The sequence below is a fragment of the Haemaphysalis longicornis genome, unplaced genomic scaffold (genome assembly GCF_048455015.1).
Source record: "Haemaphysalis longicornis isolate Haplotype H1 unplaced genomic scaffold, Haemaphysalis longicornis Haplotype H1 scaffold_8, whole genome shotgun sequence".
Lineage (NCBI taxonomy): Eukaryota > Metazoa > Arthropoda > Arachnida > Ixodida > Ixodidae > Haemaphysalis > Haemaphysalis longicornis.
The window spans coordinates 40,288,628-40,307,664 of NW_027526445.1; the positions used below are offsets into that span (position 1 = coordinate 40,288,628).

The following is a 19,037-nucleotide window of genomic DNA, read 5'->3' on the forward strand; positions in this document are numbered from 1 at the left end:
CGGTCGTCGTGTTTTCTGAGCGAGGCGTCCGCGTAAAGTACCCTAGGGTTCTCCTCCAGCTGTCGGGCCAGGGCCCTGGCTCGCGCTGTCCGCCTCCCTTCGTCCTTCCCCGGTTACACGTTCCTGGAGAGTGGCTTGGTTTGAATGGCCTCTTTCCACTGCTCGGGAAGGGCCACCTTGTTTGCCAGTGGTTCTACCTGCCATCCTATTTTCCGTAGTACGACCCGGCCGTGCCCCGTTTGACTTAGCCGTACCCTTTGGTTGGACAGGTGAGCCTCGATCAGCTCCCCCACCGTGTTGTGGGCGCCCATGTCCAGCAGTTTCTGCGAGGAGGAGTAGATCGGCAAGCCCATTGTCTGCTTGGTTGCTTTACACAGCATCGTGTCCAGGGTGTCTCTGTTTGCCTTCGTTAGCTGGAGGTACGGGGCAGAGTAGGTCGCCCTTGACATGACGAACGCCCGCACTAGGCGCATTGCGTCGTCTTCTTTAGGCATCTGTTACGGTTAGAGAACCTTCGGATCATGCTTAATATCTGTTCCGAGGTGTTCTTGATCTTCGTGACGGCCACGTATGCTCGTCCGTCGCTTTGTAGCAGCAGACCCGGGATTCTGATCTGTTGCGTCGGTTTAATGGCCATGCCGTCGAAGGTGATGGTCACTTTCGGTGGCAGTTCCTTCTTGGGTCGTCCCGGCTGAACAATGAGCAGCTCAGCCCGCAGGTCTTTGCATATTCGTGTACGGTCGTTGCCACCCTCTGAAAGGCTTCCTCTGCCCAGGTATCGGACCCGGCTCGGTTCGTCCACATCGTAGTATCGTCGGCGTAGAGCGCGTGGTCCACGCCTTCGATTTGCTTGAGTAGATTGGGCAGGGGCAGGAGAGCCAGATTGAAGAGCCGGGGCGAGAAGACTGTCCCCTGAGGGGTGCCTCTGTCGCCGAACTCGACAGGTTCCGACTTCGCTTCCCCTATCCTGATGGTCGCTTCTCGTACGTCATGCACGTGTTCGTAGCAAGGCCGTGGGGAACAGGCTGCTCGGCGCGTCGCCCGTGAACCCCATAGCCCATCTATATTTATGGGGACACCGGCCTCATGGCCGGGAACGAGTTAAAGCACTTCATGAAGAGTGCTTCGTACAGAATGGCCGAAAAATGCCTGTCCATTTTTAAACTGCACAAGGACAAGAGATGTTTTCATCGTGGACTGTAAACTGCCGCGACGTTTCCCCGGCCACACGGTAATCTATATCGTACGTGCCTTTCACTTCAAAGCGCACGTATCGAGGTATCCCAGCGTTAAGACTGGCGTTGGAACCTTAATCATTGAAACCAGTAAAGATAATTTAAAGTGGTAGAAATGAATACCAATATTAATAGATTTATTCCTACTCAGATCGGGCGGAACGGCGCCCTCACCAGTGAATCAATCAAGACATCTTCAACCTGGGTTGCCGAAGAGTTAGCTATCGCTTTATCCCTCATACATACGAAGTACCCAATATTATCACGGATTCCCATGCTGGCTGCTGAAGCTTCTTAGCCGGGAGGGTGGCCCCTTAAGCTTCTACTTTAAAGTTACTACAACCCCACATCAACCCCACTGGAAAGTTATCATCTGGACTCCTGGCCATTCCTCTCTGACGGGCAACAACTTTGCTCATCAGTAAGCCTGCGCCCTCTCTCTCCAGGCTTCAGAAGAGACCACATCGTCAATCCCGCTCGTAACATATCAAGACAACGCAATATTACGGGTCCGACAGACTACACTTTCCTCCTCTTCACCCTGCAGTACTGAAGGAAGAAGAACCGCTGTTCCGCAGACTACATATTAATACCTTTCCTCACCCAGTTCGCCTGCATCGTATGTTTCCAACTCATTACTCTGCTGAATGCCAGTTTTGTTACCAACCCGGTACTCTACCTCGTATTAGAATACAGTGTGGGCGCAATCCCAAACTTCCCCCTCTCTGATCTCCTCTTCCCATTCCTGATCTGTGGGAGAACCTGGTGACCAGCGGCCATCTGGACGTACAGCAACTACTGGCATCGAGAGCCTTAGCGAAGGCTCTCTGCTCACCTCATGGATTCCGGACTAAGAACTACTCCAACTCCAGAAAGCTCACATAAACGTTACACTCTCTCTCTCTCTCTCTCTCTCTCTCTCTCTCTCTCTCTCTCTCTCTCTCTCTCTCCTATGGTGCAAACAAAGAAGCCCTTGTCTGTGTCTTCTCGGTTAGACTACGGCGTGTCGTGCATGGGCCGGCCTCAAAAATCACACTAAAGAGGCTTGATCCAGTGCTTTACCTGGGGTTTCGCCTTGTGTCTGGTGCTATCCGCACTAGGCCGGCCCGGGTCTGTATGTTGAATGTAACAAACGGTTCCTGGAACATCAACGAATGTGCATAGATTTGTTATATGTTTTTAAGGTTTCATCATTGAATAACCACACTTCTAAACCTGTCCTCAGCGATACATACTCTTTTAAAATTGTCCATCCTCTTCTTTTCTCTTCTTTCTGAGGTTGAGAGAAAAAGCTTCTGATCTTTCATTGGGTTTTTAGATGTACACACACCATTTTTTACTAACATTGTACCACCATGGCAACTGCAGCTTGTTTCTTGTGGTTTATCTTTTATGAAACTTGATAAGAACCGAGTGCTAAGAAGCGATTGTGCAGCACTTCTTGTCCTTACAGTATAAATATCAATGGGCACAGAGCTTTACAGTGACGCATCAAAACTTCCATCATGATGTCTTGCGCTACTCATGGGATAAACTTTGAGGCGTGCAGAACCATGAGCATACACACAACAATTTACTCAACGTAAGCATATGGTATTCTACGCATTGCACAACACATTCTTCAACATAAAATTCCAAATTCCATCGTATATGCAGATTCTTTGAGCGTTGTGCGAGCATTGGCATCACGCACGCCGTGCAAAAACTACATTGTCGGTACGGTTTTTAGCACTATCATGTCTTTATACGCCTCAAAAATTAAAAAATTAAACTGCTCCTGTGCTGGGTTCCGGGCCACGCTGGGATAGCTGGAAATGAGGTTTCTGATGAGAGGGCCGTTGCTGGTATACACTCAGGACTACCCTGGACATAACAACGGTACCCTACATCCACGTCAAGCTCCACATCAGACAGCACATGCATAACATATGGCAAACACAATGGAGTTAGCAGACACATAACCAGCTAAACGTAATAAAACCACAATTCGGACGATACACTACCGACACAAACAACAGACACAGGGACACAGACACAGCCTTCGGCTAGGTTACGGATAGGCCACACCCATGCGACACACTCCCATCTGCTCACTGGATCTCAAAGATCCCTGTGTAGCAGGTGTGGAGAGGTCCTGTCCGTAATTCACGTCCTACTTACATGTAAGGTACTTGACACAACACGACACAAACCCTTCAGAGAACTCTACAGACAACACAGGCCAGCGGACCCAGCCTACTTTGAAGGGACATTCCTATGTTTTCTCTGAAACGTGTTTTTATGTTTTAGCGGAGATAAAATTTCCACAGCTGTTGTCATATCATGCCTAATCATCCGGGCCCTATACACCAGACATCTTCATTGTCGTTTGTCTTATTTCGCTTTTACTTTTGCTCACAAGTTTTACATTTTACGGTTACATATCTCATTAAATAACTCTTGTTTTGGAGCTCTTTGCCGTAGTTGGCCTCGCGCCATTAAACATCAATCCATCATCATCATCACACTTGAGAAAACAAGTAATGACTGTGCTCAAAATTTAGGCATCCCTAACTGCATGAAACTGTTCCGCGCTTAATTAACGTGCATATCGTGAGAGACGCGTATTAAATACGTTGAGCCCATCTCGTGAGGTAAACAAAATAAGGATGGCACGTACGGTTAAAGTGACATCAGAAGGTCCCCCTTGTAGTACTTACTTTGGGACCGCTTTCTGTGTTAACCTCACTTATGCACTGTACACTGTAAGTATTATTGAAGAAAGCTTGAAGCTGCTTGGTCGCAATACTCGCAGCAGCTGAGTGGCCGGGAACGCAAAGCCCCTACTCCAGAAACAGATGGTCTCTTTTTTTTTTGCCGGCTCAAAGCAGCTCGGAGCAGCTCCAAGCAGCTCCGTAGTTTATTTGCCCATTTAACAGTTTTGGGCTGCTTGGAGCTCCTCTGAGCTGCTCTGAGCATGCAAAGAAAAGAGACCTAGAATTTCTCCCAGTGTCCACGAGTCCCATTGCGGTGCGTGTGAGGTGATATAGAATATAGCGTGAGGGTGAATTGGCTGTTCACAGCTCTGTCGTCCATCCAAAGTGGGAAATTGAAAATGCGTGCATTTTATAGTCGATTCCGACGCAGGTCAGGGGCTTGAGCCATCTCAGTCATACGTAACGAGGGCGAGTGAAAAACATTTGTCAATATCATCGGTCATTGCCGTTTAGGCCGAGCCCGCTTCCCACCCGCGCACCCATCCCTCAGTAAACGGCATTCGGTGGTCTGGCGACTGCTACAGACCCACTCGTACCCAAATCCCCTAGTGCATAGCTATTGCTACCCAGAGCGCTATTCCCCCCAGTGTCATAGATGTCAGGAACGAGCGGACCTGGCGCACATGCTATGGCAGTGTCCGCAGGCGATCACAAATGGCCGCACAATCACTAACAGTGAGCAGTGGGAGACCGTGCTGCTCAGCTCCAGCCCGGAAGATCAACTCTGGGCCGTCCAGCTGGCTGAGGACGCTGCCAGAGCCCAAGGGCTCATGGTCGACGACTAAGGTATACACAGCTGGCAAATTGCTTAAAGTTTACTCTCTTTCTCTCTCTCTCTCCCTCAAAAGCGAGTAACCAGTCCAAGAGCGACAGCGTCCCCAGGCCGTTAGAGGATGTCAGGAACCCCTGGGCCCTCGCGGTGTCCTCCGCCAGCTGTATGGCTGCTTCCTGAGCTTGTGACCTGAGCAGCGCGGCCTCCCATTGCTCAAGGCGTGTTAGTGTACTGACGCAGACGTACTTTAAAGAGGATAGTCTTTCTCGGTCTACTTGAACGGGAAAATCTTGGTCTTTTTGTATGTCTGTCTGCCTGTTTGTCCCTCAAATCAGCCAGCCAGCCAAAGTGAAACAGAGGCAGCAGCACAATAGGTTTATTACCCCACGCCAAATCTAAACGTCTAAGTACAGTGACAACGTCATCGCTGTTGAACAACAAAACATTGCGCAAAACATGCGGCAGAAAATCAATCCATTAGTAATATTTGCCGTGTTCCCTTATAAAAAATTTATGCACGCTTGATTTTTGCGATAGCAAATGCATAACTACATCCACTGCAATAAAATTCACTCCGTCTTCTGCTTTCGCGCGCGCCACTATAGCTTCTGGCGGCATTCTAAGAAATCAAACGGCAACAGTTACGAAAGGTTCCACTAGAAATGTTCCAGGTTCCGCTTGGAACGCCCATGGAGTAGGGCAACGTGATTCTATAAACGTTGAAGTAAGGCGCCTCGATTCACGCGCGTCTCCACCGTACGGCAGTGCTGGCATCGAGGAAGCCAACCTGGAGCAGTGGAACGTGGTAAATTTAAATTGACTTGAGCACGACCACGCGCTGCGCTGCGTAGCGCGACTTAGTGACGTCAGCTTAGGGATTCTCGCATTTGCTGTCTGCTTCACTGGGGCTCGCTCGCCGTGCTGCTCCGTTTACCCAACCCTCCCACTGCCTGGAGCTCCTCGCCCGAGCTACAGCTCCTGACCGCCACTAGGGCTCAGGATTACCTGGCGCGCCTCCCTCATCTGAGGGACACTCACTAGGACTGAGCCTCGTCAGAAATAAAGTTATTCTCTCTCTCTCTCTCTCTCTCTCTCTCTCTCGCCGTGCTGTTTCCTTGCGCTCGGTTGACTTTTGTAGCGTGAGCCACACTGGCCGAGGTTGAGCCGTTTCGCGTGACTCCTGGAGAGCCGTACTGCGCATGCGCGAGGAGCAGTGACGTCACACGGTGCACAGAACGTTGCTCGCTATCCGGCGTATCTCACACAACCCACGTGCCTAGCGTCTTCGCCGACCTCCGTTCCGCACGTGGCGGTCCGGTCCACTTGATGATCATGCGTGGGGTGGCCGGGTGTGCAACCGATGGCTCGTGCGTCGCAGCAACACCGGCGTGTGCCTGTAAAACCAGCTTATCTACTGTTAGGATTTTTATCGATGCCTAATTCACTGAAAAAGTCGGTGTTCGTGTACTTGTGATTTGCACCCCAGTCAGCGTATGGGGTTCTTTAAACCAAGCTCGTGTAGCTATTATGGTTTAGTTTGCATAAATAACACACAGCTTCCTATTTTGCTCCTTAAAACTGCCCATTATCAATTACCATCTGGCTTCGATCATTTCGTATCGCATGTTATGGATGCTCGCATTGACATTTTGTAGCCCACACATTTAATATCCGCGAAAAGTTTTTTTTTTACATTGGTATATAAATGAAAAGTACAAAATTGGTCGAAACCAATCGCTCTTGTCGCGCGACAAGGGCGTTGCCGAGCGACAAGAGCGGCAGAAATCACTTTTGGTATCTCCAGTCGCAAGTGTAAACCAGCCTTAATATGGTAACGATGGAAGACATTAATATTATTATAATAACTATATTTCTTGTATTATTATTATTATTATTTGTTTCGTATATGTGAGGCGGTGACAAATTTTCCGGGCCCCGGGTGCAAATGCACCCAGCAACGCCACTAAAGTGTGAAAGCTTTCTCACATCAGAACTGCGTAGGAAGTGCGTCAGACCCTTCGCTGAAAGTGCGCCCAATCAATTATCAAACCTTCAAACGTCCAAATCGCTGACTAAAAACGGACCCATCCGGCGATTTCTCGCACGCTAAGTAAACGCATCCAAGAACGATCCAAATGTACAGTGCTCACGGATTGAAACGCGACACTGTGAGCGCGTGGCCGCCGGCACATGCAGCGCCGCCCGTGGACGCCCGTGGAAGCGAGGTGTTGCATTGTGGTATACCGCGAGGGTGAGGGCGGTTTGACCGTAGGCTTAGTGCTTCCGGTTGCCAATGAGCGGAAGTGTGGTCTCCCAGCGACAGCGGGGGGAAGACGTTCGTTTTGTTCAGATGAGCATGACCGTGCCTTACATGCGCATTATCTGAGCCGAATCGGAAGGGCCCGCCTAACAAGAGCGCGCGAGCAGACGATGTCGCGAAATTGGCTGCGCGCACCGCCGGGCGACTACAGTCGGCGCACAAACGCGGTCCAGTGCTCCGGGCTTACAGCGACCCGCTGTCGCTGCGGGGAACCACACTCCCGCTCATTGGCAACCGGAAGCAGTAAGCCTACGGTCAAACCGCCCTCACCCTCGCGGTATACCACAATGCCACACCTCGCTTCCACGGGCGTCCACGGGCGGCGCTGCATGTGCCGGCGGCCACACGCTCGCAGTGTCGCGTTTCAATCCGTGAGCACTGTACAGTCGAACCTCGTCATAACGAAGTAGTATCGAAGCAGTAAATTAGTTCGTTATATCCGATATTCGTTGTAACCGTAGAGGTTGTTTAGGTCTCCTGTGCCTTGGCCCATGTGCTGGTCAGTACTGGCGGCCCATTCGGCTGAGATAAGGCCGGCATTAATTCTGCAGGGCACTGAACTATGCTATCTGCAATGGGTTCAACGCTAAGGACAAAGACAGCACACCATTCAGACGCAGCTAGGAGGTTGAAAAGTTATCACTGTGTCCCTGTGATTTGTAGAAGGCTTTTGATTTTTCTATAATTATTGAAATGTTACTTCGTGATTTGCTTTGGTGTTTATGTCGTCACCACAAACAATGTATGCATTTCTGCAACTTCCCCATGCAGACATAAAGCAAACTGTGCAAAAGGCCAAATCATTGTCAAAGTGACAAGTAGCAAATATTTGATTGATTGTGGGATTTAATGCGCCGACGCAACGCAGGCGATGAGGCGCGCCGTGGTGGATGGCTCCAGATTAATTTTGACCGCCTGGGGATCGATGTTTAACGTGCGCCGAAATCGCTAACACACGGGCGTTTTCGCTATTCGCTTCCATCAGAAAAGCGGCCGCCGTAGCCGGGAATCGAACCCGCGTCCTTGGGCTCAGTAGCACAACGCCATAGACTGAGCCACCACGGTAAGTAATAAGTAGCAAAAATTTCTCCATACTTTCAACCTATGCAACTAAATAGTATGGCCCTAAACTTAAAGTAAAAAAGATGAGAACATGCACTACCGGTAGACTTTGAGCCGTTATTCTTGCGCCTGTCAGAAGCAGAGCTTGGTTGGGCGTGACAGCTAACATGCATTGCCTTGTACCTGTTATATACAGCTAGTTAGATACTGCGTTGTGCGACTCACAGGATAACCTCTATCCTAATCATGTAGGTATGAATAAACGTCAGCTCAGCATCACCCTCCATTTTCATAGCCTGTTCTTTTCATAGTCCCTGCCAATGTCAGCATGTAGTCGGCTTAGCAAATACACCACAGCTCAGCATTCAAGTGTGCTTTGGAAGCGTTTTGCAGGAGGCACATATGCCAATGATTCCATCAAGAAAGGGAAATATTTAAAGATGACTTCCGAGGCAAGAAAGAAACAGAGAGAGAAGAAAAAAAAACATTCAAGATGCAACAGTCGGCCACAAACATTTTCAGGAGCCAATTTCGCGGGCTTTGGAGGGGGTCACCACTCACAGGTGTGCTTAAAACTAGCGATAGTGTGTGTAGTGCCCTGTTCCCCTTCTCCAAGTCATGATCCAAATATCTGGCCCCCCCTCAGTCCTTCCGAACCTTATCAAAACATCTACATGAATCTGGGTTCAGGAACATGCTTCAACTAATACTAGCAGGGAGCCACAAACCAGGTGCTGCATTCCAGCTGCCTTTCTGTGGCAATGTACAACTAGCGGAAGCAACAGCTGGTCTAGAGACACAATGCAGTACAGGCTATGGTTTAGCCCCGTTTCAGTCTTGAACATGCACCAGAATATTTCACACATGTGCAATATTGTTTTTCGCTTCCACCTGAGAAACAGCCCCCACAGCAAGGTCCCAAGAAGGCTACTGGAAGTGCATGTGTGTGTACGTGGGGGGAATGCAATTGTGGACTTCAAAGAGACAGGCCTGCCACATACCGAAGTCTTGATTTTGGCGCGACACGTTAAAGATCCTTTTAGTCGAAACTATTCCGGAGCCCTCCACTATGCCATGCCTCATAGCTCTGGATGTAGCTTCAGCACATTAAACCCCACAATCAATTAGTCAATCTCCACTTCAATCAATCTTCAATCTCCACTGAGGTTGCAATGCGAACCATGCGTCGACAAAAAAAAAAAGCAGTTTATTTTTCCGACCACAACTGCTGGCTTGTGACAGCAAATGCAATAGCACGCAAACTTTCCCATTAGCTTGCAAATCTACTAAGAATTCAGAGAACAGAAATGCAGGATGAAGAGCAGCCAAACCACTGTGACCTAGCCCACACTTTGGTTTGCCCCTCCACACCTCAGAAAGGCCTGCACATGCAATGCCTGTAAACAGTCACCTATATACATCACCGGTGCAAGCAGCACAACCCTCACCACACCATGTGCAATGCAGGTGGTTCAGTCGCAAGCACACCTTGCCTTATAAAGCACTCTTAAACTCTGATGAAGTGCAATCATCCCGCAATGTGGCGCAAAAGACATGCACACAAAAAAGTTCGCCTTACACTGTGCAGTCCTAGCAGTGGATTCTCAGCAACCAGGCTTCTCATCCATTACTGGTTTCCACTTTACGCACATAGCACGGTACCAAAAATTACCTAAGTATACTAACAGACTGGTACCTCAACTGCAGTGTGAAAAAGAAAAAAAATTGTGGCAATGACAATCAATGAATTTTACTCTTGCAAGGACTAGTCGACATGGAACGAATTGGAAAAGCTTGCCACAGACAAAACTATGTGGTGAGGGTTCTCGCAGCCAGCTATGCAGTACCCCTGCCCCTATGGTACAATATGCTAAGATGAGAGTTAGTTGGGCGATCGGTCGGTCTAGGCTGCTCGATGATATCAATTCCCAGGTAGGCCATATGAACCAAGTGCACCCATGCGCCCAACCAAATACTATATTTAATACTATACTATACCTAATGCTATAATACTATACCTAAATACTATACTTAATGCTGAACAACCGCTCGGTGCCCCTTCAGCAAAGCAACTTGAGCTCAATGCAAAACAACAGGAAATTACGCAGCCTTAAAGGGGCCACCAAGACAGACTACAAGTTCAGTTCGTTAAACGTCCCAATAAAAGTTGTGCTGGTTCAAGGAGAAATTTCAGACAAGTAGCCGAGAAATTAATGAGGACAGATAAGTGGCTACTCCCCACACTGTAAGGAGGTATCTCTACGTCACACAAACTCGTGTGATTGGTGGCTGCTGACCACTACCACCGCCAAGAGGAATTACTGGGCGATTGTAGTGGGAACCATAGTTTTGTTTGATCATGACACTTCAATGTTAACATCCAGTTCACATTGATGACCGCGTCTTTAGTGCAACCCCATATGACGTCACTCCAGCCATAATAGTACGTCACTGCAGCACAAAATTTGCAAGTTTTTCCACATTTCTCGCGTTTTTCCAGTTAAAGAAAATGCCTTTGGTGGCTGGAATGCAGGCGAGTGGGTCGACAAAGGCTGGATCGTGCAAAGTGAACAAACATATCTAATGTCTAATCGCTATATAAGGAATTAACTTCCACACACAGCTCTGACACCTGATACTGATCCAAATCAATCAACTGATTGATTGATTGATTGATTGATTGTAGGGTTTAACGCGCCGACGCAACGCAGGCGATGAGGCGTGCCGTAGTGGAGGGCTCCGGATTAATTTTGACCACCTGGAGATCTTTAACGTGCGCCGGAATCTCGTACACACGGGCGTTTTTGCTTTTCACCTCCATCAAAAAAGCGGCCGCCGTGGCCGGGAATCGAACCCGCGACCTTGTGCTCAGCAGCGCAACGCCTTAGCCACTGAGCCACCGTGGCGGGTAAATCAATCAACTGATGACCAGCTTAGTGGAAGACGTTATGAACGAATGGGACGACCTCTGTGGGGGTTTGGGTGTAATCAAACAGACAGCCCGAGCTCAAAAATCATTTCCACCGATTCGCTCACAAAAATGCCAACATGGTTTGATGTGCTTTTCAGTCAAGCGAGTTTGAAATAGCATTGAGGTGAACAGAAACCAAGGGGCCTGGAATAATATGTGCATTAGGATGAAAAATTTTTGAACCAAAAAGAAACAAAAAAAACAGGTTTCACACAAGGCAGCTTTATCATGCTGAAAAAATTCCTGCCCAAGGTAAGGCAAGCAAGCAAGAAAGGTAAAAGCACGAAAAAAAGCAACTTTTTTTTATTCTCCAATAAAACTGAACTGGACAAGAACGCTTTACTCAACAACCACAAGTGTGATATCTCTCATTCAAATTCAATTTCACATTATACAAACATTATATTTGATTAGGTTTTGATTTACACTGTTTGAACAAGTAAAAGGAACCTGCACTCAGTGTGCAGCTTAAACACTAAAGAGACTTAAGACAGGTGCTCCGCTGTTGATGAAGCATACACCTCATCACACATGCAATGACTGAAACTGATGGAAAAAAAACAGCAGATCAATGAACAAGAGCGAATGAGGCCATGTGCAGTCGTTTTTTGCCCACGGCTCGCCAGCAACAGCTGCGATGTGGTCACCTGACCACGGATGCTGGATCATCTTGGCCAGGATGAATAGTTACGAATACCTGCAAAACAGGAGAAGAGACAAATGACTCAAATCCCCCCCATCTAGCGACAACGGTGGCTGAAATGCACCGCAATCAAAGTCAAGTCGTCAATGTTCAAAGCGCAAACCACCCGCGAGTAAAAGTCCAAACTCTGACGACAGCAAACGAATCCCTCACAAGAAAACTGAGCTCCCCCCCATCGTAGTTCAAAGTGAAGCAATCAAATTCCCTTCCCTTGAAAATCGAAACTGCTTCGACCATGCCGGGAGGTGCAATCAGACAGAGGTCAGCTTCGTAACGCCAGGAACCCAGTTTCGATTCCAACCATCCGAAGTGTTTTTTTTTTTTTGTTTTCTGATTTTTTTTTCTTGGGTCATGGTCGTCATGTGCCCTACCATTGTTTAAAGTTCCTTTCCTGCAGTGCATTCAGCCACGAAAGACGTTTTCTCAACTGAAAAAAAAAAAAAAAAAACATCTAAGAAGTATTACAAAACTTTGCAATCTCGTGCTATAGTCGCGTAACATGGGCCAGCAATGAAAAACAGTTACCAGCGTGATCGTATCACCTCAGTGCTAATGCGCAGCTCACAAACAAAACTAGAGGCCCCACCCCTACAACTGCCCACTGGCGCTTCTTGGCAGTGGCTTTGGTCAGTGGCTGCCCGTCACCCAAACACGATTCCATGACACCATACAGACCTCACTAGACTAGTGGCTGGGAATTCGTCACTACTACGTCTCTCTTCCTCAAAATCTGTAATAATTATCCAAAGTTTGTCATACGATTGGTGTCATTGTTATTGGGGCAACGCAGTCTTACTAATGAACCAAGCTTGGTTTTCGGCTTTGTGGCCCCTTTAAAAACATTGTTGATGGAAGGTATGTATTTCTCACCCTCTATTCACCTGTTGCACTTGTCTATAGCTTCTTTTTCACCTTTGGCAGTTTTTATAATTCATCTAGTTCAGTGCTATGAAGCCAGAACCACTGCCACATCAACTGAACCAACCAGCAGGCTAGTTGTTGGCCTCGCGAAAAAGGGAACTAATCGACAACTTGCAGTGGGAGGAGACAGTTCTTGGTACAAGTTTCCGCAAAGGAGAATTCAACTCCCACCACATTAGTTGCAGTCACACAGCAACAGAAGAAGATAGGAGCTGCGCAACTTTAACAGGAAGACACGGAAGGAATTTTTGGAATTAAGGCAAATGTCAACTGTCTTTCGTTTGCAGAAACTGCTCCACTTTGAGAATTTGGGTTTCAAATGGCGAAACTACACGCAGGCCACACTAGACGGAAGGCAATGGATTAGTTTAGACAACCTGGGCATTTCAATGTGGACTGAAATTTTGTTATGCATATCAGCATCATTGCTGTCAAGCAAATGCACACTCTATAGCAGTGGCACGTGGGATACCAGGAACTGCTTCCCGTCAAGAAAGTGACAACATTGTCACAGGAGTGCTGACACAAAATTTCAAAGCTGAGATAACTATGTGAAACACTTTCTTTGTATATGGAGGTATCTCCCAGGCAGTTTCAACAGTAACCGGTCAGTAGAACACATTTAAAGGCACACTGCACTCAAAATTTCGACCGCGCAAAATCACTGTTCCTGCATAGTATGACTAAAAAGACCGTGATGTACGAAGTATGACGCCTAAAATGTGCGTAATTACGCCGCAAGCGACCAGCAAAAATCGGCAATTTTGAAAACGAAACTGGGAAAAACACTGCCATTACGGGCAGGCGGAAGTGACGTATCAGCCGTCGGCGCGAGCGGCCAGATGGCCTGGCGTGAGGGCGCGAGCTGTGCGGACCGGCTGACACCGCGCCCGGCTCAGCCAGCCAGGAGGAGTGTGAGAGCATGTGCGTGCGGGGGTCAGTGCCTGAAACTGAATAACCACTCATTGCACAGAGCTACCGGTCGCGTCGCAGTAGTTCTCGTGGTACCTACTACGCATGTCGAAGGCATTCAGCCAGGGTGAAATTTGAGTGCAGTTGGCCTTTAAATCAAGTTTAATCATTTTGCGCTTGAGAAAGCACAACAAAGATACACTTTTGACACTGGTATCAGTATGAAGCGATAAGCGCTGCACCAAACTGCTGACGTCACGGCTTGCTCTAGTCCACACGTACAGACTGGCAATATAGAGCGACGGGAGCTGTGACGTCAAGGGAACCCTCCGGTCATAAAGCTGCCTTAGAATTTGTTTCATCCAAACTGAAACTGACATGACTAAACGAAGCTGTAAGCAATCATTTACGTTGCAATCAACCCCCTAATGCGCCATTCTATGATTACCGACCTGGTAGGGACCCATAGCAGGGAAAATCGTTACCACGAAAACTGCGTATCAGAACTCCATCACGGTTCCAAGGAACTAAAAAATTTCTCTCCTGTGCCCAACGCAGCTTTCCGGGCACATCAATACACATCATCACGGCTTTCAAAGCAATTTACCCGAGCCGCGTAGGCCACTCGAGGTCTGCGACTCTGCCGCCCACAAGCAGTAAGCAAAGAAATAAAACAATTCAAACTATTTAGTCACTCAAAACCTTCACGGGGTCGAGGAAGAAGCGAACACGTGCCCACCAACCAGGTAGAGTTTGTTGTAATGAACTTTTCCAGTACTGATCCCCCTAGCGGCCCTCACAGCAAACTAGCAGTCAAGGCAGGGAAGATATCGCTGTCGAAAAACTTGTGCATGGAACATTCTCATTGCCCCCCCTCCTCCCCCATCACTCCTACTTTTCCTGTGAAAGCCACAGAAGCAGGTGCACATTACCGAAATTAACCTGCAGTGGCCGAAGGGCAGTTTTCTTTACTTTTTGGGGCTTTGTAACTCACAAACTGGAAGCCATGTGCTTGCTGTGTGGGTAGGCAGCCTTTCTGTCCTTTGCAACTTTTGTTTTCCTACGTGTGTACATACAACAAAGCCACTGCAAACTGTTGAAAAAGCGGGTATGTACAAAAAGGTTCAGCGCCAGAAAGTAGCAAGCCTTCTCCAGATGTGTCAGGTGTTTATTTTTCCTAGGGCAAGGTGGATAGGCAGCTCGCGCATGTGTGGATTGCTCTGGAAAAAAGGTCTATTGGTTGTCTCGGGCTTAGTGGTATCAAAAGCTTTTTTTTTTTTTTTTTTTCGCAAGCTTGCATTTGGTTTCTCTGGTCGCGAAACCATTTAGCTTGCATGGCCGTAGATGAACCTGTCAGAATCTTCAACTGCCCCTAAACCTGTACGAAAATAAGGGCTGTGCCCTCCTCTTCTGCTGTTCTCGCGAAACCAGTAAGCATTGAGAGAACCAAGTTCATCGAATGTGAGATGAAATGTTCTTCAGCTGGAAGGCTTTCTTGTGAATGCGGTACAGTAGACATTCGGCTGCAATTTCAGTAAACGTCCATTTCCCTTCGCAAAAGCTTCACTTTGAACTTCAGTGCAAGGGGCCCGGGTGCCAGAGAGTTGTGTCAGCCAAACTGCTCAAGCTTGTGGTTGTCAGTTCTTTTTCTGGTGCCGCAAAACAATGCCTTTCTTGCATGCACTTTCTCACGCCTGTTTGACTTCTCCGCATGGCGTGCGCTCTACAGTGGGCTTTCTTGCATGACACTAGAGTTGTGCGGGAAAACCAGGCGGACATAGGTGTGCGGGGCAACTTTAGCTGCAAGAGCAAATTCTTACAGCAAAGCTGTATACCTCTACCCACCAATGGTTTCATCTCCGTGTGCAAGAAGGATCTCCATGGGCAAAAACGCCACGGCCCCAAAGCCTAAGACACTGAGCGCACGCGTCAGTCTAATCAGGCATACAGAATAGAGCTCAGAATTAATCGTTAAAGGAAACCACAAAACAAGCATCGAAACCACATTATGGACGATAAGGTGCTTGCAAACAATGTGACCCCCCCACCATGTCTTCCTGGTAAAGATTATGTTGGCAGATTATGTTTGAAGGCTAGGCAGGACTTGTCACTAGAAAGCACTAGATAGAGCAGTCCTTGCCCAAGACGCCGAGTGCACGCGTCTGGCTAGGCAGGAAACAGTATTTGCAAGCCGATTGTAGTATCAGCAGATAAGGTACTTAATTTTATTAAACGGGCTCATGAACTGAAACCCTTCCCGCTCCACAAAGGTATAAATTAAATACATTGAAAATGGATGTTGGGATTTAAAATTTAAAAAATGTAAAAAGGTAATTAAACAAGATAATTACGCAGAAAGAGTACCATCACTGATATGCAAGTCAGCAATGGTGGCCATTTTGTTTATCAGCGTTGCAAGATTGCTGCATCTACAGCCTTGCCGTCAACTTTGATGGGTCGTTTGTTAAAGGAGCCATGAAGAGAAAATACAACTTCGTTTATTTTGAAAGAACTAGGATTCAGTATCTCACTCAGCTCCATTACAGCCACAAGAGATGTTTTTTTTTAAAGAAAAAAAAGCAAGAAGTATTTAAAAACTTTCAAATTTTGCGCCACAGTGACGTGTTGTGAGCAAGAATGACGTCATACGGGCCAACAATAAAACACAATTTTCAGTGCGTTAACTGCACGTTAGCATTCATGTGATGCGGTCAAATGGAACTAGAGGCCCCATTACAGACGTCCAGTCATGTGTCGTCACGACAGGTCAGTTTAGGCAGCCGCCAATCGCACAAACAAGGTTCGGTGACGTCGTAGAAAAGTTGCGGGAAATTGGCTAGGGGGTCGCGACTGCTTCACACGTTTTCTTCAATATCTCCGTTATTTGTTCGAAGATTGCGAAGATATTGGTATCGTTGTTATCGGGACTAAGCAGTGTTTCTAATAAACCCAACTTGTATTTTGTCGTCATGGCTCCTTTAACACTACCGAAGTGCAGCAAAACAGCCTCTTTGGACACACTTCTGCTGATGAAATGCTGTTACACATGTTATCTTTGATTCGCATTCGGAAAGAACAGGGAGGACAAGCTAAGCCTACCAGAGTTAACCGTATAAAACGCATACACAACAAAAATGGCGACGCGCAAGAACCATCACAGTGTAAACTATGTCACGCAACACTAACTGACCAACGATCACGGTGGCGGCATGGAACAATAGAAGAAAAGAGTGCCGATACTCTGTACCCCTTATCTCGTGACACTAGCCCAGCGCAAGCGACAAGCCCGCTGGGACAACGAGAAACATTTCTTATCTTCCTCCATCACCATTTGTAGTGGCTTACAACAGCTTTGCTGGACATCCACGTTCGCAGGACGGGGTGGCGACATATTTTTTTTTTTTACAATTGGGACGTGAATGATCATTCATTGTGGGGTACCCTGTCAACTGGCGAGCCTTGCGACAAGTGCGACGTGGTCACCTGATGGGGAACTCTGGATCGTCGCGGCCCGGATGAGTAGTTTCGAATACCTGCAAGACAGGAAAGACACAAACAAAACTGGTTGCACATCTGCTCGCGTCGTTGCAAATGTCGTCAAAAGGCGATAATCAACTGCCGCCCCTGCCCGTGGGCTACAGCCTTGCATGCACCATCTGCCCACATTAGAGGTTTGTGGTGCTCAGTTTTGCTGTGCTCACACTGCACCACCCCGTCTGTTGGGACTTAGCCCTCGAACTAGTATAAGCACAATGCTCAGGGACCAGCCTTGTTTGTATCTTGTGGTTAAAAAATAGTCTTCAATACGTTTTTTTCCCCCATTTGCTGTCACAAAAATCGAGCACACATGTTTTATTGACTGATTGATTGTAGGGTTTAACGCACCGACGCAACGCCAGCGATGAGGCGTGCCCACGGAGCAAGATAAACAGGAGCACCGACTTCGCTCTCTCCTGCGGGCTCTTAAAGTCCATCACTCGCGGAGCGCAATGTAGATGGCGCAGCGAATAGTCCGGCGGCTAAGCGGCCGGCGTTCCCCGTGCGCCAGCGGGCGCGTTGGCGGAAAACGCATTTCGTCGGCTTTTGTCGTCTGCTTCGGCGACGGTAGTTTTGGGCACGGAGTGTTTTGGGCCTGCGTTGGCGCCGCTTCGCGTTCATTGCGCTCCTCCTTCACACGGCTTGATTAACTTGTTCGACAGCACCTTCTGGGCAACCCGAACCCGAAGGAATTGAGTGGTCGTACGGCACGGCAAAGATGCGTTAAGGATTGGTTTGCACGGCGGGAAAACAAAATGTAGAGCGCACATATAGACATATGGCTGCTATACAAACACTACCTTTTGCGCAGTGCTTGCCGAAAAAGTGACTCCGTTTTGTAAATTTGTGAACACCAATTCGGCTGTGTTTTAACAGGTTTTACAAAAGGCGAAAGGAGCAACTGGTTCTGATCACTAGCGATTATAAAAGTTGCCGCAGCTTTCTCGCCGTTCTCCAACTTACGTCCAAAACAGAGTGTGCCTAGAACACGGACCGGCACTCACACGCTCATCAGAAAATAACAGAAACGCGATAACATCACCCGCGACTGCCCGCGACGTAGCAATCTGCTCAAGATTGAGGCCCTGACAGTGCGGTCTTTTCACAAGCCTTCATTTCGCGATATTTGAATTCGTCCGGACTCTATATCTCTGTCGTGATGACTCGCCAAAAGAAAAGGTTTGACGAGCCAGTTGTTTTGCTGGTCAGCCGCTTAAAGAAAAAAAAAAAAACGCCGGGAACTCTAGGAGAAGGCCCAAAATTGCAGCCATACAAATCGTAGCATTTTATTTGGAGTCCACGGCGTTATCGACGAGATAACACGACCGTAGAGCGACAGTGAACATCAGGCGGTAAGTTGCGGTATGGGTTACAATGAAGGTTGCGTTTGATATTCTTGGGTGCCTTATCAAGATGACAGTGTTTTTGTACACTTATTACAACAGGGCAGCCGTCCAATTCAGTCACTGGCATAGAAATGTGTGTCTCATTGCCGTTTGCCGATGGAGACTCTGGGCGACCCTTGTAAGCATTGTTCGTGCGCAGAAGCGGCATAAATAATTAAGCAGGCGGCCGGAGAGCGGGCCAACAACAGAGGGTAATATTTGCGCTGCATCGGTTTGTCGTAAGCAGAATCACGCTAGACTGCATGTTGTGGCGTTTCATATTAGGTACTCTTGCTCATTCTTTGGTGATTCTAAAGTCGTCGTCGTTCAGTTGCGTCTTACATCTGCTGGGTTAGTACAATATTTTTAGCGGGTCTTCATAATGTCAGAATAAACGCCCCCCGATAGGGAATAAGCGATCGCCATATATGCGGTGGCGTGCGATTATCTGCGCCGTCTATTC

At 47.9% G+C, this 19,037-nt stretch overlaps 1 protein-coding gene across 2 annotated transcripts in view; it reads right to left on the minus strand.

Annotated features, from left to right (window-relative positions):
• Window positions 1–11,447: 11,447 nt before the first annotated feature.
• Window positions 11,448–19,037, minus strand: part of Hen1 (Hen1 methyltransferase) — a 30,728-nt gene continuing 23,138 nt past the window's right edge. The window contains exons 5-6 of one of the 2 annotated variants that reach the window (XM_077680380.1): window positions 17,136–17,185; window positions 11,448–11,813 (exon numbers count right to left, since the gene is read on the minus strand). In XM_077680380.1, the coding sequence (XP_077536506.1) occupies window positions 11,804–11,813; window positions 17,136–17,185 (60 nt within the window). In that variant the 3' untranslated portion in view covers window positions 11,448–11,803. Of the gene's footprint in view, window positions 11,814–17,093; window positions 17,186–19,037 lie in introns of both variants that reach the window. The other variant, XM_077680381.1, reaches the window with a different exon arrangement.